This window comes from Gekko japonicus, unplaced genomic scaffold (assembly GCF_001447785.1).
Source record: "Gekko japonicus isolate JY-2015 unplaced genomic scaffold, Gekko_japonicus_V1.1 scaffold2, whole genome shotgun sequence".
Lineage (NCBI taxonomy): Eukaryota > Metazoa > Chordata > Lepidosauria > Squamata > Gekkonidae > Gekko > Gekko japonicus.
The window spans coordinates 72,963-94,350 of NW_015175358.1; the positions used below are offsets into that span (position 1 = coordinate 72,963).

The window sequence follows — 21,388 nt, forward strand, 5'->3', positions numbered from 1 at the left end:
TTTTTGGCTTCCTCTGGGGCACAGAGCAGGAGTCACACCAGGGGCAGGGGGTTAGAAGCGGTGACTTCCCTGCATTGTGCAAGGGGATGGACTAGAGGACCCTCGGGGTCCCTTCCAGCTCTATGCTTCTACTCTTTACCAACGGTGACATCTTGTTCAACACCCCAAGCCCGCCCCCTCCCAGAGTGGCAGAAGAGAACTGCGGCAGATAAACAACGCGACCAGCAGTAAGACTTCAGAAGCAGTGGGGGTCTTTATTTCTTGTTCTCTTTTATTACGGACAATCACGTCTTTCAGGTTCTCAGACCAGCCATTCCACCAAGTGGACAGTCCCAGTTCCAGATGGAGTCCGAGCACAGCGGCGCAAAAATACACAAACCGCAGATTTGTATGGGTCAGGTACATCATATTCTGTCCACACACTGCAGCTACTATGTCTAGTGCATTATTACCCGTACGAATCACGTGCAATGCAACACTACAGAAGAGCATGCATGAAGATCCGTGCCAAAGAGGTGATTCACTTAATGAAACAGAGAGGAAAATCATGCAGAGGGAAACAGTGCTAAGCTAGATCTTTTCACTCACACACACACACAAGCTTTGAAATGCACGGGGGCTGTGCCTAAACCGAATTCTTGCGCTTAGAGGGTAGCTTGAATGGGTCAGCTTAATTTTAGACAGGTTGAACAAACAATCCAGCTGCCCTGCGCGCCTCGATTTCTCCAGCGCGGCACAATATGGTACTCGTGTCCGGATGGCCTTCGTTAAAAAGTAGAGTGCCTTCAAATCGATGCGAAAGAAGCCGCCTTTGTGGAGAAAGACACTGCCTTTGTTTCAGTTTAAAAGGGAGCCTTTGGAAAGTGTGTTCCCAAGTGGGGACTGAGTTTTGCCGGAGGTGAGGCGAGAGGACTGGGAAACGGCTCTCGTTTGGGATCATGGAGCCAGGTTTAACATTTCTCCATCCAGACTCTCGATGCGACCATTTCTCGTTCAGACCCCCTATTTCAGCCCAAGGAATTCTAAAGTCGACACCAACTCTACCGATTCAAACCCGGCAGCTTCGCAAAGCAACAAGCACAAAGCACAACATTTACTCAACAGTCAACAGAAGCCCACCGGTTCTCTCACGTGCCGGAACGTATCCTCGGCCATAGCAGTGGCAAGCAACCGACTGTGGTCCCTCGCCATCTTGGACTCTGTACCGTGGGCGGGATTAACCAGCCGCCCAAGAAAGGCAGCCGGCGTGAGGCCATTCCAGACAAGAGAAGAGACAATCGCAGAAGTTCAAATATACACATGTTAGATACTAACGATCATGCTCCGCGGGTGGTGTGCGCAGCGAGCATTTAAGGAAAAATTATGGGAAACGCTGTCCCCGATAATTAAGACACCCCTTCGTGCGCCATATGGAGGCCATTGCCTCCGATATAACATTGTGGTAGGCAAAAACTACCTTGTTCTTGAACATTATGGGAGGCACTGCACCCGATAATGTGACCTAGGTTCTCGTGGTACACCGCGGTACTGGAAGTTTTACATAGAAGCTGCCATTTTTTTATTTTTTGGTTCAAGCCCAAGATTGACACAAGCCTGCAGCGGCGGACGTCAGCCCTAGCCCCATGGGAAGCAAGACATTTGACACCTTCATTGGGTGGAAAGAATCTGCATTTCAGTTCTTGCTCCTCTTTCCCCATCATTTGATGGATGAAAACGCCCCCGCTCACTTCTCTTGCTGCTCCCTCAAAAAAGTAGTCTCCAGTCTCGGGTTCCCAATTGAGGCCGCCGCAGGCCGCAGAGGGCGAAAGTTCCAGTACCACGGCGGATTGTACTAGCAGATGCTGCTTTATAAAAAACGACAGTATAACTGTCATAATTATGGAAGTCACTGCTTCCGATAATTATCTTCAGTAGAAAGAACAAAAACACCATTTATAGTGAACACTGCCACTGATAAATAAATAACGAATAAATACCTCGGTGTCTCCCCGGCAAACGGTCGGACTTAGGCTGGCAGGGAGGACTCCGCAGACGAGGGACGGAGCACAACTCAAAGGCTTGCCAAAAAGGGGAGACGGGATACCCAGTGAGCTTTTGAACTAGTGCGAGACGGGCCCCCCCGCTGGAGGCACCGTCAGTGTCAGTGTGAGGACATTGGGAGGGAAGCCCCTTCCAGGGCGTTCCCTTGTTCCTTGGGAAAGCAGAAGGGTGACTGGACCAGGCCGATGGCAAGAGGGGGCCCGCGGCAGCCTGTGGGGAGAGATCGGGAAGACCCCTTCGACCCAGGCCACGGACCGGCTCTTCCCAGGCGCTTCGGGGTCACCTTCTGCTTTCGCAAGCTGCAAAGTAACTTTCAATATTGTTCTTCGCTCGTGTTAACAACACCGCGGGAGGGGCCGCTTAGAGATCTGCCAATTCTGCCCCTGCCCACTCGACGGAGGCGCTGATAAAAGTCAAGATCGACCTCTCGCCGGACCCCAACTAAGGACAGCGCCTTGAGCGGGAGCTGGGGTGGGCGGGGTCTCATTTCAAGTCATTCTGAGCTGCTCTACGTTTTAATCTGGGCTTCTTTTAAAAGTCATTCTAGGGGGGGCTAAGAGGAATTTGTTCTGTGCTTTGGGGGAAGTGGGGGCCCGAGGCGGGGGAGGGGGGGCTCCCCGTCGTGGTACTTCGGGACCGAGCGCGTGGCGTTCTCAGAACTCATTGTCGATGTCCCAGATGTCCCCCGCGAGCGCGTTGGCGGCCCCCTGGATCGTCCACGTCGCCAGGGCCAGCTGGTTCCTCAGCAGGTCTTCGTCGACGGAGCTCCTGTTGGTCTTCAGGAGGCTCAGGTGGTCCAGCAGGCCTTGGAGCGTGTGGGGGGCGGAGCCGAAGAAGATGTGCCGGAGGGGCGTTTCCTTTGGGGAGACGTACGGGGAGAGGAAGTGGTACTCCACCTGGAGAGCAAAGGGACACCGGGGTCACAACCGTGCCGGAGCCGGGCGGGGGCCGCTAGGAAGCCCCGGGAGAAGACAACACGGGTCATCGGCAAAAGGTCAATCGGCACCCTGCGTGTTTGGGGGCCCGGACGTTTGCCTGGAAAGACTATGCTAGTTGAGAGAGGATGGAGAAAGTTGGCTGATTTTGGCTTAAGCTGTGGCTGTAACAGGGTTTTGGGGGGTTGGCTTGTTCTCATGAAGTTCTGTTCAGCACTGCACTGGAAGGAGGGGGGGGGTGGACTGTGGCTCAGTGGAAGAGCCTCTGCCTGGCATGCAGGAGGTCCCAGGTTCAGTCCCCGGCATCTCCAGTTAAAAGGACCAGGCAGAAGGTGACGGGAAAGACCTCCACCTGAGACCCTGGAGAGCTGTAGGGAGGGGCTGTGGCTCAGTGGAAGAGCCTCTGCCTGGCACGCAGAAAGTCCCAGGAGGTCCCAGGTTCAGTCCCTGGCATCTCCAGTTAAAAGGACCAGGCAGGAGGTGATGGGAAAGACCTCAGCCTGAGACCCTGGAGAGCTGTAGGGAGGGGCTGTGGCTCAGTGGAAGAGCCTCTGCCTGGCATGCAGAAGGTCCCAGCTTTAATCCCCGGCATCTCCAATCCAAAGGACCAGGCAGGACATAATGGGAAAGACCTCCGCCTGAGACCCCGGAGAGCTGTAAAGAGGGGCTGTGGCTCAGTGGCAGAGCCTCTGCCTGGCACGCAGAAAGTCCCAGGTTCAGTCCCCGGCATCTCCAGTCCAAAGGACCAGGCAGATGATGGGAAAGACCTCCGCCTGAGACCCTGGAGAGCCGCTGCCAGTCTGAGTAGACAATACTGAACATGATGGATCAAGGGGGATCTGATTCAGTAGAAGAAGAGGAGATTGGATTTATACTCCACCCTTCACTCGGAGTCTCAGAGCGGCTTACAATCTCCTTTCCCTTCCTCTCCCCACAACAGGCACCCTGGGAGGTAGGTGGGGCTGAGAGAGCTCTTTCGAGGACTGCTCTTGAGAGAACTCATGACTGACCCAAGGTCACACCAGCAGCTGCATGTGGAGGAGTGGGGGAATCAAACCCGGTTCTCCCAGATTAGAGTCCGCGCACTTAACCACTACACCAGACTGGCATGCAGAAGGGTCCCAGGTCCAGTCCCTGGCATCTCCAGTTAAAAAGGACCTCAGCAAGACCTCTGCCTGAGACCCTGGAGAGCCGCTGCCAGTCTGAGTGGACCATACTGAAGTTGATGGGTCGGGGGGGGGGGGGCTGATTTGGTAGAAGGCAGCTTTACGTGTGTTTACATGTGAGGATGGGGAGCAGGGCAAGTGAATCCCAGTGGAGAAACACATTTTGGGTCCCACCTCCTTTCTGTGGGGACTCACTTTCATGATCCGGTCGTTCAAAGCTCGGCAGGCAACCTTGTTGTACAGGTCAGTGTTTTGGACAGCAGTCTTCAGGGCATTCGTAGCACGGCTGAAGTCCCCGCGGGCCACCAGGAGCCACCGGAGGTGCAGCCCCATGCCCTGTGCGAGAGAGAAAACGGCACCTCAGACGCCGTGGCAAACTAAGACGCACCTGGAGAGCTTCCACTGATTTCAGTCTCCTGTGCAGTTCAACCAGACACGCTTTGGAGCAAAGTCACCATCAACTTTTGCAAGCCAAGGTGGAAGCAATGTCGTGGCTCAGCGGCGGGGCATCCGCTTTGCGTGCGGAAGGTCCCCAGTTCAATCCCTGGCACCTCCCGTTAAGAAAAGGCCCAGGCAGGAGGTGAGGAGGAAGACCTTCGCCCGAGACCCTGGAGAGCGGCTGCCGGTCTGAGTGGACAATGCCAACCTTAATGGACCAATGATCTGATTCAGTGTAAGGCAGCTTATTGTGTATGAGCCTCTTTCATGTGATGAGCGGCAGACAGCGGTTGTGGCTAGAGATGTGAAGACCCGGAAAAAAACCGGAAAAATTCGGGGAAAACACTTTTTTCCCCTGTTTTTTTCCTGAAGCCTTTTTGGTTTTTTCCGAAAAATTGAAAAAAGAAAAAAAAATGATTATGGAACATTTTATTTTAACTTGATGGATAAAATATTTTAAGACCAGGTGTTCAAATATTTTCCAAATCATTTCTAAAAAATAGGTATGGTGTCAGATAGATCTAATTTCTGTGGACGGACAAGCAAGTCCTCGGTTACAAACTGAACTCTCCAATGCAAGCACAAGATGCATTTCTTCCTTTAGGAGGTGTGATTGTCAGAAGAAAACAAAAAGGTTTCAGTTTTGTTTTTGCATGTGGGTGGGTATTCTGTTTGTAATAATTGTTTGGATACACTATATTTTTAATATGCTAGTTGTGATAATTTCATGCCAAGTAAAAATGTCCATAGTCATATTTTATGTTCCTAAAGTAACAGAATGACTTTCAATCTAGAAAAGACAAAAGAAATGCTAATGTAGCATTTTTTCAATTTTTCCGAAAATTTCCGTTTTTTCCCCTGAAAACAACAACAAAAAATGGGTTTTTTTCCGAGCTTCAAAATTTCCGGAAATTTTACATCTCTAGTTGTGACCACCCAATGCAGAGAAATGCTCTAGAAGCAGCAGGGCTCTGACCACATGTCAACCCTGCCAAACATCTGCTTTGGAGCTGCCTTTCCAGAGCGTCTGGTTGGCCGCTGTGGGGAAACGAGATCCTGCCCCGGAGAGACCACTGGTCAGTCCCAGCAAGGTTTTTTCAGTTGGTTGCCAGTGTCCTGATTTCGAGATGGACCTAGGCCAGGGGTGGCCAAACTGCTGCTCGGGAGTCGCATGTGGCTCTTTCACAGAGTCTAAGTTAATGTTAATAAAAAGCAAATTGCATATTTCCCAATAAAAACGTGTGTGTGGTATTTGCTCATGTCTTGCGGCTCTCAGACATCTGATGTTTATGGCTATGTGGTTCTTACGTTAAGTACGCTTGATCTAGGCAGTCAAGTCCATCAACAGTTACTAGCCCTGGTGGCTGAGGGGAACCTCCACATTCAGAGGCACGAAAAGCCTCTGTATCCCAGAGCCAGGAGGCAACGTCAGGGGAAGGCCTCGGCCTCCATGCCCTGTGGCTGGCCTTCCAGAGGAACTGGTTGGCCACTGTGTGAGACGGGAGGCTGGACTAGAACATAAGAACATAAGAGACGCCAATGTTGGATCAGGCCAAAGGCCCATCCAGTCCAACACTCTGTGTCACACAGTGGCCAGAAATACCAGTGCCATCAGGAGGTCCAGCAGTGGGGCCAGGACATTAGAAGCCCTCCCACTGTTGACCCCCCCCCCAAGCACCAAGAAGACAGAGCATCACTTGCCCCAGAGCCCCTAGCTATACCTTGTGGCTAATAGCCACTGATGGACCTCTGCTCCATATGCTTATCTAATTCCCTTTTGAAGCCGTCCATGCTTGTAGCACCCACCACTTCCTGTGGCAGTGAATTCCAAGTGTTAATCACTCTTTGGGTGAAGAAGTACTTCCTTTTATCCGTTCTAACCCGACCGCTCTGCAGTTTCATGGAGTGCCCACGAGTTCTTGTATTGTGAGAAAGGGAGAAAAGTACCTCTTTCTCTACCTGCTCTTTCCCATGCATAATCTTATAAACCTCGATCATGTCACCCCTCAGTCGTCTTTTCTCCAAGCTAAAGAGCCCTAAGCGCTTTAACCTTTCCTCATAGGGAAAGTGTTCCAACCCTTTTATCATTCGAGTTGCCCTTTTCTGCACTTTTTCCAAAGCTATAATATCCTTTTTAAGGTGTGGTGCCCAGAACTGCACACAGTATTCCAAATGAGGTCTCACCATTGATTTATATAGGGGCATTATTATATTGGCTGATCTGTTTTCAATACCCTTCCTAATAATCCCCAGCATAGCATTGGCCTTCTTTATTGCAGTCACACACTGTCTCGACATTTTCAGTGAGTTATCCACTACAACTCCAAGATCTCTCTCTTGCTCAGTCTCTGCCAGTTCAGACCCCATCAATGTGTATTTATATTTAGGATTTTTGGCTCCAATGTGCATCACCTTGCACTTGGCCACATTGAACCCCATTTGCCATGTTGACGCCCACTCGCCCATCCTTGACAGATCCCCTTGGAGTGCCTCACAATCCTCACTGGTTTTCACCACCCTGAACAACTTTGTATCATCCGCAAATTTAGCCACTTCACTGCTTACTCCCATCTCCAAATCATTAATGAACAAGTTAAAAAGCAGTGGACCAAGTACTGATCCCTGCGGTACCCCACTGCTTACCACCCTCCACTGAGAAAATTGCCCACCTACACTCACTCTCTGTTTTCTATGAACTAGCCAGTTTTTGATCCATAAAAGGACTTGTCCTTCTATCCCATGATTTTTGAGCTTACTTAGGAGCCTTTGATGAGGAACTTTATCAAAAGCTTTCTGGAAGTCAAGGTAAATAATATCTATTGGATCCCCCTTGTCCACATGTTTGTTCACCCCCTCAAAGAACACTAACAGGTTAGTGAGACAAGATCTTCCCTTACAGAAACCGTGCTGAGTCTGCCTCAATAGGTTTTGTTCATCTATGTGCCTACTAATTCTTTCCTTAATAATGGTTTCCACCAATTTACCCGGTATCGACGTCAGACTGACTGGCCTGTAATTTCCCGGATCTCCTCTGGAACCCTTTTTAAAGATGGGAGTGACATTAGCTACCTTCCAATCCTCAGGAATGGAGGCAGATTTTAAGGAAAGATTACATATCTTTGTCAGGAGATCTACAAGTTCACATTTGAGTTCTTTCAGAACTCTCGGATGTATGCCATCTGGGCCTGGTGATTTTTCAGTTTTTAAGTTGTCTATCAGTTTTAGGACCTCCTCTCTCATCACCTCAATCTGACTCAGGTCTTCCAACACCCCTCCTGAAATCAGTGGTTCTGGAGTGGGCAAGCACTTCTCATCTTCCACAGTGAAGACGGAGGCAAAAAATGCATTTAGCTTCTCAGCCATTTCCCTATCATCCTTCAATACTCCTTTTACCCCTTGGTCGTCCAAGGGCCCCACTGCCTCCCTGGCTGGTTTCCTGTTTCTAATGTATTTGAAGAAAGTTTTATTGTTGGTTTTTACGTTTTTTGCTATATGCTCCTCATATTCCCTTTTTGCCTGCCTGACCTCAGACTTGCATTTTATTTGCCATAGCCTGTGTTCCGTTTTATCAGCCTCACTGTGACTAGCTTTCCACTGCTTAAAGGAATTCTTTTTACTTTTTACAGCCTCCATTACTCTGTTTGTTAACCATGCAGGCTTTTTCCTATACCTGTTTGTGCCTTTCCTAACCTGCGGAATATATATTTTTTGAGCTTCTAGGATCGTAGTTTTAAATAGATCCCAAGCTTCCCCAATTGTTTTGACCCTTTCTACTTTTCCTTTCAGTTTCCTCCCCACGTGTCCCCTCATATCAGAGAAATTACCCCTTTTAAAGTTAAAAATGGTTGTGTGAGTCTTTTTGGCCAATTCTCTATTTGTACAAATGATGAACTCAACAACATTATGATCACTGTTTCCAAGCGGTGCAATCACTTTTACATCTCTCACCAGGTCTTGAGTGTTACTTAGGACTAAATCAAGGATCGCCTCTCCCCTGGTAGGTTCCGTGACCATCTGCTCCATAGCACAGTCATTTAGAGTGTCTAGAAACTCAATCTCTTTTTCCCGGCTAGAACACATATTGACCCAATCAATGTGTGGGTAGTTAAAATCACCTATTATTACACAGTGTTTTTGTCTAGTTGCTATCTTTAAGGCATTCATCATTTTATAATCCTCCTCTATCTTTTGATCTGGTGGGCGATAACAAACTCCCAGTGTTAAGTTTCCTTTTGGCCCCCCTATTTCAACCCATAGAACTTCCAGAAGCGAATCCAATTCACTTAGCCTCTCAATCTTTCTAGACTTTATACCCTCTCTGACATACAGAGCTACCCCACCTCCAACCCTTCCCCCCCTATCCTTCCGATATAATATATAACCGGGAATCACTGTGTCCCACTGATTTTCCTCATCCCACCAAGTTTCAGAAATACTAGATGGATACAGACTGAAAACTTCGTGTCCCTCTTGAGAGTTCCGGCACCTCTCTTTAAAACAAAAAAGGCTCTGTATATTTATATGACTACTAGGGAGCAAAGCCCGTTGTGGATGGAGACAACGGGCGCCTAGAAAGGGTGGGTGGGTGGAAGGAAGGAAGGAAGGGGCGAGAGAAAGAGAGTGAGAGAGGAAGGAAGGAGAAAGAGAGAAAGGAAGAAAGTGGGGGGGGGGGAGAAAGAGAGAAAGGAAGGAAGTAAGAAGGGGGAGAGGCAGGGGGGCCTGCAAAAGATTCTCCGGGGGGGGGAGAGAAGGAATTGCTGCCGCCGCCGCCGGACTCCAACTGGCTGATCCAACTGGGTGGGGGAGGGAGGGAAATCTGGTCGCGCCAAGGGGCGCATCGCCGCCACACCATTTGCACGCAGCGTTCGCCTCCTGCCTCCCAGCCAATGGCATGGCAGCAGCCTTGAGCGGCAGCTGGCCAGCCAATGGCTGACGGAGCGCATTTTGTCTCCGCTCAGTCTTACGCTGCGTCTTACTCAATTATATATAAGGGAGAGATGACTGTATTAAGTGTGATTACATTAAGAATAAAAGATTGATATAGTATTGGAAAGGACATTAGTAAATTGATCACGGTAACTTTTGTTCTATTTATAGCCATTCATTTGCGTGATCCTCTCTCTCTCTTCCATGTTCCACCTGAGAGCAAAACAGAAGTCCAGTGGTTTCTTCAGGACTAAATATTGATTCAGGAGGGTAGCTGTGTTGGTCATAAACGGCAGAGCAGAGCAAAATTTGACTCAAGCGGCACACCTTTGAGATCAACAAGGCTTTGTTCAAACAGTAAACTTTCGTGTGCAAAACGCACTCCTTCAGACAGAACTGGAAGAAAGCCTCAAAAGCTAGTTTCCCTGTAACTAGGTTTTGAGATTTTATTCCAGTTTTGACTGAAGACATGTGTTTTGCACCTGAAAGCTTACACCTTGGATAAAAACTTTGTTGATCTCAAAGGTGCCGCTCGACTCAGGACTAAATAGTGTTGGTCTTTAAGGAGCCGCTGGACGCTGGTTTTGCTCTTCACTCCAATTATTCCAGCCGAACCAACAGGTTGCCGCTTACCTGCAGATCCTTGTTGTAGGGCAGCAGCTTGCGCACAAAACCCAGCAGCTTGTCGTCATAGCTGTTGTAGTCCAGGTACAATTCGTGGTCGTGCGTCATCCTGAGTGCCATGCGGCCGGCGATCTCGGTGGCTGCGCGGACCGCGATATCCAGATGGTCCCCTGACCCTAAGTAGATAAGCAGCTTGTCCAGAGTGTCCTCGGTGGTGCCGAGGTGGGGATATTCGCTGCCGCCCGCCTAGAAAGAAGTACCGGCCTTAGAAGCTGGCTTTTAGACAACGCTCACCTGCACGGTCGCCATGCGGTTGCGGATTCACAAAGTGGCCAGGTCTCCCGACCCAACCGGTCTCCCGTGCCCTTCACACCTTTTTTCTACTGTGGCTCTGGTTCAAAGGGGGCTGAAGATATGGGCCGGACTCTAGCACCTCAACTTCCAATTTGCCCTCCCCAGCACACGTTTGCCCAGGTTAGCGCCTGAAGGAACTGGCGTGAGAAGCCGCAATACCGGTGCCAGCCCTGCACGTCCACCCTCCTGGAAACTCTTTACGCTCTTCTCCCACGACACAGACACCGAGAGCCTTACAATGGCTTCACTGCCACTGGAGGTGGTGGCGGCTATAAGCAAGGATGGCTTTAAGAGGGAATTAGATAAGCATATGGAGCAGAGGGCCATCAGTGGCTATTAGCCACAAGGTAGAGATAGGAACTCTCCGTCTGGGGCAACTGACTCACTGTATTCTTGGTGCCCGGGGGGGGGGGCGGAGACGGGGGGACTGCTTTCCTGGATTTTTCTGACATTACTAGAGCGCACAAGGCTGTAGAATCTCCCACACTACAAAACTTCAATTTCAAAAGGGATACTAAGGGTTGAATGTCGGGGCGAAGGGATTCTCTTTTTTCTGGGGGGGGGGGGGGGGGGCAACAGCAGGAGGGCTTCTACTGTCCTGGCCCCACTGTTGGACCTCCTGATGGCACCTGGTATTTCTGGCCACTGTGTGACACAGAGTGTTGGACTGGATGGACCACTGGCCTGATCCAACATTGGCTTCTCTCTTATGTTCTTATGTCTGGGGGGATGACGCTCTGTCTTTTGGTGCTTGGGGGGCAACAGTGGGAGGGCTTCTGGAGTTCTGACCCCCGCTGGTGGACCTCCTGATGGCACCTGGGTTTTGGCCACTGTGTGACTGGAATGACCCAACATGGCTTCTCTGACGTTCTTATGTCTGGGGCAAGGGATGCTCTGTATTCTTGCCCCAGAGCCCCTATCTATACCTTGTGGCTAATAGCCACTGATGGACCTCTGCTCCATATGCTTATCCAATTCCCTCTTGAAAAGCCGTCCATGCTTGTAGCCGCCACCACTTCCTGTGGCAGTGAATCCCATGTGTTCATCACTCTTTGGGTGAAGAAGGACTTCCTTTTATCCCGTTTTGTGGGCAGCTTTGTGGGTGTGACCTTGCACGATAGTCTAAAGCCCTGCCTTCTGCTGCGGAACTCCGACACCTGCTTCTTGTGCCTACCTACAAGCGGGTCTTGGACCAGAGACCTGTTCTGCTTAACAGCCATTAAGGAGGAGTGGTTACCAGTGACCTCCCCTGGGCAAAAGGGAAAAAAGGAAATTGATCTGCCCTGGCTTGCACGTTCTCCTCCAGGAGCTGAGTAGTCACGGTTTGAACCAGGTGGAGAGTGACAGGTGAGCACGAGCCCTGTTCAAAATGCTTACATTAGTGAAGCTGAACGAAACAGACGGGATTCCCGAATACGCCAGGAAGGGAAAGCCTGCGTTGTCCATGCGGAAGGGAACCCTGCAGAAACACACAAGCGCATTTCAACTACTATACCGGGCATCTTAAAAGACTCAGACGCTCAAAAATCACTCAAGGTTTAATTTGGAGCTCTGAAGAAGAGGAGGAGATTGGATTTATACCCCCACCCTTCACTACCCGCAGGCATCTCAGATTGGCTTACAAACTCCTTTCCCTTCCCCTCCCCACAACAGACACCCTGGGAGGCAGGTGGGGCTGAGACAGCCCCGACCCCATCGCAATACTGTAGCGAGATCTTATACTGGCCCATCCCATCACCCCATTGTTACCACCAAATAATTGGTGGTGGTGGTAACTCCTAATTAAAAGCCTGGTGGAAGAGCTTCGTCTTGCAGGCCCTGCGGAACTGTGAGAGGTCCCGCAGGGCCCTGATCTCCTCCGGGAACTCATTCCACCAGGTAGGAGCCGCCACTGAAAAGGCCTTGGCCCTGGTTGCCGCAAGCCTGGCCTCCCTGGGGCCTGGGATGACTAAGTGATGTTGTAGTGAAGGAACTCTTGCAGCTGGATTGGGAAGAGTCCCAAAACAGAGATTTCAGAGCACCACTGCCAGAGTGGGATAGGTGGAGCAACGGCCCAAACTCTGCTCTCATGTATATTATGGTGCAGGTGCACTGCCTGGAAGGCCACGGAGAGAAAAGCCTTGCTCCTGTACCTCCGGCGCAAGCTGAGCAGCATTCACCCTGACCACGAAGCTGTGATTAAATATTAACCTCCCCTAACAGGGCAGGAGCTGCGGTGGCTCAAGTGGTTAAGACGCTGAACTGCAGGCTGTGGAAGGTCAGTAGTTCAGTAGTTCAAGACCCGGGTGCCGCAAGACGGGGTGAGCTCCTGTCTCTAGTTCCAGTTCCTGCCAACCTAGCAGTTCGAAAGCAAGAAATTGCAAGTAGATAAATAGGGACCACTTTGGTGGGAAGGGAACAGCGTTCCGTGCACCTTGGTGTTTAGTCATGCCGGCCACGTGACCACGGGAAACGTTTTCGGACAGCGCTGGCTCTTCGGCTTGGAAACGGAGATGAGCACCGCAACCCTAGAGTCGGATTCGACTGGCTTTCGAGCAAGGGAAACCTTGACCTTTACCTAACAGGGAAAGCAAAAGCGTCTCAACAGACGACCGCCCTTCCGAACAGAGAAGGCACGATACTTACTCTTTACTGGGCAGCGTGTTGCCAAGGAAACGTGGCTCCTTCACCTAGAAGAGGGGGGATACAATACAGATGTCACCACAGGGGTTGGGAAGACTACGGAGAGGCTCTTTCAGCCCAGGCAGAACACAAATGCCTCTAGTGCCATTCCAAAAAGAGGGCTATGTGGTTTGCCAAGAAGCACTCTTGTGGCTTTCAGGTGCAAAGATCTCTCAAGCCCGCTATTTGCTAAGGTCAAATTATTATTTATTAAATTTATAGACTGCCCTCCCCTGTAGGCCGCTGCACACTGCTCCTCAAGTGCACAGTGAGCTCTTGGTCTCGTGTGCACAACGGTTAACGTGGAACTGAGGACAAAACGGCCCAAGCCACAGAATATCCTGAGAAAGCTCCACTGGGTAGTATGCAGGGGTCATTCCCTAGAAAAAGAGGTGCAGGAGCTCATTTGCATATGCCACACCCAAGGCTCCCTCTAACCTGTGGAGTCTTGTGAGCAAATATTCTACTCTGTGAGCTACTGGCATGAAAGTTGTGAGGGAGCGATATGGCTGCTGCATCAGTTAGTTTGCTCTGGAGCCATCCTTCCTGAGCTATGACAAAAATGTGTGAGCTGGAGGCTAAAAAACTGTGAGCTAGCTCACACTTAAATCAGCTTAGAGGGAACACTGGCCACACACCCCGACAAAGGGCTCGGCTGTGGGGTACCTGGAGGAGGTCAGGCAGGAAACCTAGGGATTTAAATCCCCCCCCCCCCCCACTCTTCCCCCTGTGAGGCCAGGAAGGGCCGGGGGCCTGGGCTCCTTACTGCTGGAACGCTGCTCCGGGGCGCTCCGGGAGGAAATGGTCCCTGGCTGTACATAGCTGGCGCATATAGTATGATTTGTGTATATCCCACCTTCCACCCTGACGGGGACCCAAAGCGGTTTACATCGTCCTCCTTTCCTCTGTCTTGTCTTCACAACAACCCTGTGAGGTAGGCTAGGCCGAGAGTGTGCCACTTGTCCAAGGTCACCCAGCCAGCTTCCATGGCAAGAGTGGGTCTCAAAGCCCAGGTCTCACAGATACTACTCTGACCCTCTTAGCCCCCCCCCCCCACACATACCACCACACACAAGCAAACACAGAGAAAAAGAGAAGAGATTGGATTTATCCCCCGCCCTTCACTACCCAGAGGAGTCTCAGAGCGGCTTACAAACTCCTTTCCCTTCCCCTCCCCACAACAGACACCCTGTGAGGTGGGCGGAGCTGAGAGAGCTCTTGACAGAAACTGCTCTTTTTCAAGAACAGCTCAGACAGAACTATGGCTTGCCCAAGGTCATCCAGGAGATGCAAGCGGAGGGGTGGGGAATCAAACCCGGTTCTCCCAGATTAGAGTCCGCACACTACTGGCTCTCAGAAAGTGGCCCTTGCTGGAACGCTCTGACGAGCCCCATTTAGGAATTGGATTGCAGCCACGAGCCTGGTGCAAACGAAAGGCTACTCACGTTTGTGACGGCTTCCTTGAGGAGCTGTTTCAGCATGGGGCTGGCGGAGAACTTGAAGTCACCTGAACCTGTGGGGTGCAGTTGAGAAACATCCGTTCAGGAGGCTCCAGCATCAGCAACGGGGAGGAGGCTGCCGCGATTTCTGAATTGAGCTCCTAAAGTCCTGCATGACTACAAAGCCAACTTTTGGGGATGTTGTAGGGCCATCTTTCAGCTATGCTCCTGCAGAGTGCAGGGGGTTGGACTAGATGACCTGCAAGGTCCCTTCCGACTCTGACATTCTATGACTCCTCTCCGGCAGGCAAAGGATGCTGCATGGACGGCCATGTGCCTTTGGCAGCCAGCCATGTATCTTGGACCCAACATGGGATAGCTTCCCATTACACCTCCCCCAAGGACAGTTTAACAGACGCGAATGCGGGCCGGGACTGTTTCGGGAAGAAGCGGCTGTTGGATCTGAGGTCACAGCCGGACATTCGGCTTCATCAAGACCAGCAAAAGCTCAGCCCAACCCACAAAGCTGCTTTAAGCAGAAAGGCAAAACAAATCAGCCGTCTGGTCCAGCCCTGTCTACTCCAGACTGGCAGCAGCTTCCCGGGGTTCCAAGTGGACCAAGTGTCTTTCCGAGTCTGGAAGACGCCAGGGAGGGAGCCTCAGACTACTAGAATCTGCCTGTCGGTTAAGATCTGATCATAAATGTCCCATTTCCTGACTGAGACAGCCTTGCTGAGCAGTCAGGTTAGAACGGATAAAAGCCCTTCTTCACCCAGAGAGTGATTAACAAATGAAATTCACTGCCATGGGGTGGGTGGGTGGCGGCTACAAGCGCGGATGGCTTCAAGAGGGAATTGGATAAACATCTGGAGCAGACGTCCATCAGTGGCCATTAGGCACAAGGAATAGGTAGGAAGCAAGTCTGGGTCAAGTAACGCTCTGTATTCTTAGTGCTTGGGGGCGGGCAACAGTGGGAGGGCTTCTAGTGTCCTGGCCCCACTGCTGGACCTCCTGGTATTTTTGGCCGCTGTGTGACACAGAGTGTTGGACTGGATGGGCCATTGGCCTGATCCAGCATTGGCTTCTCTTATGTTCTTATAGGAACTCTCAGTCTGGGGCAGGTGATGCTCTGTCTTCTTGGTGATTGGGGGGGGGGGGCAAACAGTGGGAGGGCTTCTGGAGGTCTGGCCCCACGGCTGGACCTCCGGATGGCACCTGGTATTTTTGGCCACTGTGTGACACAGAGTGTGGGACAGGATGGGCTGTTGGCCTGATCCAACATTGGCTTCTCTTATGCTCTTATGAACCATTACCTGCTACGGCTGAATCCAAGTTGATGTATGCAAAAGCCTTCAGGTGCAGCGTGGCAGCATACCCCTAAGACAGGCGAGACATCACAGGGGCAGTTAGTGGCTATCTCCGCACTATGACACGCTGAGACCAAAGCAGGTTCTGAGGGCAGGTAGTGCCCAGAGGTCCTGCCAGCGCACCAGCAGTCCCCTCTCCAAACATTTCCCTCCCCTTCTGCCTGTGGGCCTTCTCACCTTCTCCCACCGCCCACACTCCACCGCCTGCGTGCCCTTTGCCCAACAGCACAGGCTGGTGCCAAGGCTCCCTCTCAGCTGTGGAGTCTCGTGCGCAAAAGTTCCACTTTGTGAGCTGCTGGCATTAAAGTGGCGAGCGAGTGATTGGGCTGCTGCGTCAATTAAGTGTGCTCTGGAGCCCTGAGCTGAGACAAAAATGGGTGAGCAGGAGACTAAAAAAGCGTGAGCTGCCTCACACTCAGCTCAGAGGGAACACTGGCTGGTGCAGGTGCTGCAGGATCTCCTCTGCAGACCTCATGCCTTTTCCCAATGTCTCTGGGCCGCCATAACGAGAGCCGGGGGGGGGGGGGGGAGCGCTTCCAAGGAAAGAGACAGGGGGGTGGCTTGTGGGCAGGCACCAAAGGAGATGTGGGGGGGTCAGCAGCAATGTTCCCTCTAAGCTGCGGAGTCTTGTGAGCAAAAGTTCTACTTTGTGAGCTCGTGGCATTAAAGTTGTGAGCAAGTGATTCGGCTGCTGCATAGATCAGTTTGCTCTGGAGCTCATCCTTCCTGAGCTAAGGCAAAAAATGTGTGAGCCGGAGGCTAAAAACCTGTGAGCTGGCTCACACTCACTCAGCTTAGAGGGAACACTGGTCAGCAGCCGTGTGCCCCTTGAGGAGGGCCAGGCCTAAGCAGCTGCCCCACCTCAAGGGCATGTCGACACCAGTCCCACTCGGAGAAGACCCCTCCCGCCGAGTCCCCTACTTGCCTCCAGCCACTCTGTGGCGCCGACCGCTCCAAAGTCGCCGGCGCTCCAGCTGGCAAACACGAGGCTCCGCCGGGGCCTATAGCGGTCTGAAACGTGGAAGAGGAGGAGATTGGATTTATACCCCACCCTTCACTACTCAATGAGCCACAAAATGGATTACAGTCTCCTTTCCCTTCCTCTCCCCACAACAGACACCCTGGGAGGTAGGTGGGGCTGAGAGATCTCACTCGAGGACTGCTCTTGAGTGAGCAGCTCGGAGAGAACTTGTGCCTGACCCAAGGTCACACCAGCAGCAGCTCCACTGGTTTCTATGTCCTCTCTACGGCTTTATTGCTTCGTTTGTAATTTGTTTGTTGGGAAATTTGGAAATAAAAAGATAAATTTAAACAAAACAAGGAGAACTTTTCTGTGGACAGCACAGTGAAGGAGGAGGAGGAGATTGGATTTATACCCCGCCCTTCACTACCTAAGGAGTCTCAGAGCAGCTTACAATCTCCTTTCTCTTCCCCTCCCCGCAAAGGACACCCTGGGAGGCCGGTGGGGCTGAGAGAGAGCTCTCTCAAGAACTGTTCGTGCGAAAACAGCTCTGAGCGAACTTGTGACTGACCCAAGGTCACACCTGCCGCTGCATGCGGAGGCTTGGGGAAACCAAACCCGGTTCTCCCAGATTAGAGTCTGCTGCTCTTAACCACCACACCAAACCGGGTCTCAGGAAGAGGACAGACACGTAATGCTTGCAGGTACACCAGGATAAAGAACATCACCACGGCAACCCGGGGCAAGACCCTTACCGTTCTTCACTAGCTGCGAGACTGCACGGGCAAGTTCTAGCAAAATGGCAGTTCCCACCCCAGATTTTACAGCTCCAGGCCCCCAGGAATCACGCTGGGCTCCAACCACAACATATCGATCTGCAACACAAAGCACAATTTGATTAAGCATGCAAGCCGGGCGTTTCAGAGAGCTTCCTAGGGCACAACCTAGTGCCCCCTACACACACCCCACCCTCCATACATTACAAATACGACCAGGGCCACAGCCTTGGGGTCTACACTGAAACATTAACATGCCCAACACCTCCAACTGATTCGCTGAGGCCCGATGCGATCAGTCATGCCTCCCATGCACGTGCCACGGCCTGGGTCACACAGGCATTTCCAGCTTCACTTTAGAAGGCATCCCGGCCTCTGAAGAGGCACTGGATTCTTTCTTCTTGGTACAAGCCAATGATTACTGAAAAGCCAGCTCAAGTTGGACCTTGGCTGCCATTATATCGCCTTAAATAACCTGGAGAATGCCTAGATGCAGACCTGTAGCTACAGTGGGGCATTTGGGGGCTTTGCCCCCCTTTCTTAAAGGCACAGCCCCAGAAGAATCTCTCCTGTAAATGCTTTTTATCTAATCATTTATAAACAATTTTTAGAGGCATGCGCTCCTTTAAGCAGAGTAGGGCACTGTAGTGGCCTAATTCCCGCACTGAGCAAGGGGGTTGGAGTAGGTGACCTCTAAGATACCTTCTAACTCTGTGTCAAGAAACTGATCTCCTTTAAGGGAGCTTTTCTGCCTAAGGGTTAGCTTTCTTGACTACAGAGGTCATCAGCCCCACCTGCTGGCTTGTTCTCAGAATTGTGGCCCAGGCTGGCAGAAGTGATTAACTTGCGGCAGCTGAGAACTGTCATCTAAAGTGGTTGACAGCTTGCAATTTAGAGATCTAGCCTGGTAACAGCTTTCTACTGGCTCAATGGCTTTCCTTTCCGCACTGAGAACTCCAGCCCCACCAGAAAAAAAAGTGCCCCACAAGCCATAAAATCCTGGCTACGGGCCTGCCTAGACGTACTGTTTCCCTGTCGTGCTCTGGTCACGTCATGAGAAGACAAAGTCCCTGGAGAAGACCAGGCTAGGAAAAGGGGAAGGCAGCCGAAGAGGAAGACCCAGCGTAAGATGGATGGACTCCGTCAAGGAAGCCACAAGGGCCTTCAGTTTGCAAGACCTGAACAAGGCTGGGAATGAGAAGGTCATCGAAAGGACTCAATGGCACATCACGTACTCGTCCTTTCCCTTGTGGGTTTAGTTCCGCTGCACCACGTTCAGGTTTGGCACTATTTTGCACGAAAAGGGCTTCGAGAACGCAACAAAAAGGGAAGCAAAGGCGTCCCTCTCCCGGGCAGCGTGCCGGCCGAGAAAGTCACTGATCACAGCCCACGACGTGAGCCCAACTGGCCTGCATCATTTGAGAACGAGTTCAAAACGCTTTTGCAACCCAGCTTTCATCGCTCTCGGCCTGGCACGTGAGCACAGCGCCCCCCAACTCTTCGGAGCGGAAGCAGCAGGAGGCTTTACCTGGTTCCTCAAAGCCTTTGATCACTCCAAAGATGTTTAGGATTCTCCTCTCTACAAAAGCGTTGTTGACTTGGAGGCTCACGGTCACTCCAGCAGGGTCTCCCGAATCCAACCTGCAAGCCGCGCTGAACGTGCCGCTCCACCCCGGCGGGCAGGATATCCCGGACATGCGTCTGAAAACAAAAAGCCCAGGTTTTGACGCCGCTATCCCCGTGCCCTCCAAGGTGTATCGCTACCTTTCAGGACCCTTTTACACTGATCTTGAGGGCAGAGGGAGTCAGGCTAATAAATGCACCGTGGGTCATTCCCATGGCGGGGGGGCGGGGGCGGGGCGGAGGTTTAGACAGCCAACCACACTCCAACTTTTTTTTTTAATTTAAATTTTTTATTTCATTTCAACTTAAACAATACACAAACCTTCATGGTTGTCATCAACAATATTACTCAACAAGGTAACGGCATAAGTTAATACGAACTTCAAAATAGATTAAATGTGGTGAAAAACATCATAGTACTTTTTAGGAACACTGAATTTAGAGAACTCAGAGTTAAACATATGTTCAAGAAAAGGGAGCCATTTCAAATGAAGGTTAGGGTTTTTACATGAGAGGTTTGTATTGACTGTTACCTCGGAAATTTTATCCATGGTATAGTAATCCCATATTTTCAAACGCCATGAGGACAGTAATAACCTATTTGGGGATTTCCAACATCTAGCAATGATAACCTTTGCAGCCGTTAATAGAACTGATATGAGGTCTTGCCTAATTTTGGGTATATGAGAGTCTGCCCAATAGTCAAGTAAGATAAGGTCAGGTTGCATAGGGATTAAATAACCTGTAATATCTTTGATAGATAAGACTACTTTGGACCAAAACTGTTGGACAAAAATGCACGACCACCAACAGTGCATAAAAGTCCCCCGTTGCCCACAAGATCTCCAGCATAGAGGGGAGTTTGAGATTTTATGAAATCTTATGGGTGTGAGATACCATCTGGTAAGGATTTTGTAGCTTTGGAGTTGAATATTTAATGAGCTGGACCTGAGTGATGGGGATGACTAGATTTCATCCCAGTCTGCAGGCTTCTTGATAACTTAAAAGATTTAGTAGATTGAGAGTGTAGGAGGTCAGCGTAGATATATGAGATGTAACTTTTTTTTTTTGGTAAGTATTTTTATTGATTTTCCGTATATAACAAAAATGATATTTCATATTTCCATTTTACAATACTTTTGGAGCTTTTTGTCCATACATTTCTAACCCGTTATCTAATTTTTGCCATCTTTTCTTAAACACACTATCCATTTTTCCCGCTAAAAACATATTTGTTTTATCCATTTCTTTTATGTCTAAGATGTTTATGATTAATTCTTCTCTGCTTGGAATTTTATCTGATTTCCAACATTTTGCTATGGCAATTCTAACACTTGTGAGGATGTATAGTATCAAACGTGCATCATTATATTGTATATTATTAGGTAAGATATTTAATAAGTATATTTCTGGAACCAGATTCAAGTCTATATCTACTATTTCTAGGATAAGTTGTTTTATAGTTTTCCAGAATTTTACAATTTTTTCGCATCTCCACCAAATGTGGAAGAAAGAGCCAACATTTCTCTCACATCTCCAGCAGTTCCCTGATACGGTCTTATAGCATTTTAGTGATTTCTCTGGAGTCCAATGCCACCTATGGAACATTTTAAAAATATATACTTACAAAAATAAAATACTTACAAAAGAAAACGAATTGAAAGACTTTGGAACATTGCAAGCAATGAAGATTAATCTCACAAACTGGGAGAAGCTACAGTTAAAATCTAGATTTGCGAAAGATAAAATAAGAGGCTTCATAAAAACAAACACAAACTTAGATAAAATTTGGTTGTCTTCCGCAGATAAACTGATTCAAAAAATATACAACTTCCTACTAGATGACGAGTTCCAAGCAGAAAAAATAAAACCATGCATGAAGGTTTGGGAAACAGATATAGGAAGTAACATAAGCATAGAGAAATGGTCAAAAATGTGGAATTCAATGAAATTACTAAGAGCCACATCATATAAAGAAAATATTTTTAAAAATGTTCCATAGGTGGCATTGGACTCCATGAGATGTAACTTTTTAACGGATTTTGGTTAAGTTTTAACAACTGCTCAAAGGGGGTAAG

General features: G+C 50.0%; 1 protein-coding gene across 2 annotated transcripts in view; it reads right to left on the reverse strand.

Moving 5' to 3' along the window:
• Positions 1-358: 358 nt before the first annotated feature.
• Positions 359-21,388, reverse strand: part of TFRC (transferrin receptor) — a 43,522-nt gene continuing 22,492 nt past the window's right edge. For both annotated transcript variants that reach the window (XM_015425282.1, XM_015425281.1), the window contains exons 10-19: positions 19,216-19,388; positions 17,667-17,786; positions 16,876-16,961; positions 15,897-15,960; positions 14,590-14,657; positions 13,109-13,152; positions 11,861-11,942; positions 10,139-10,375; positions 4,337-4,477; positions 359-2,936 (exon numbers count right to left, since the gene is read on the reverse strand). In XM_015425282.1, coding sequence (XP_015280768.1) covers positions 2,694-2,936; positions 4,337-4,477; positions 10,139-10,375; positions 11,861-11,942; positions 13,109-13,152; positions 14,590-14,657; positions 15,897-15,960; positions 16,876-16,961; positions 17,667-17,786; positions 19,216-19,388 — 1,258 coding nt within the window. In that variant the 3' untranslated portion in view covers positions 359-2,693. The remainder of the gene's footprint in view (positions 2,937-4,336; positions 4,478-10,138; positions 10,376-11,860; positions 11,943-13,108; positions 13,153-14,589; positions 14,658-15,896; positions 15,961-16,875; positions 16,962-17,666; positions 17,787-19,215; positions 19,389-21,388) is intronic.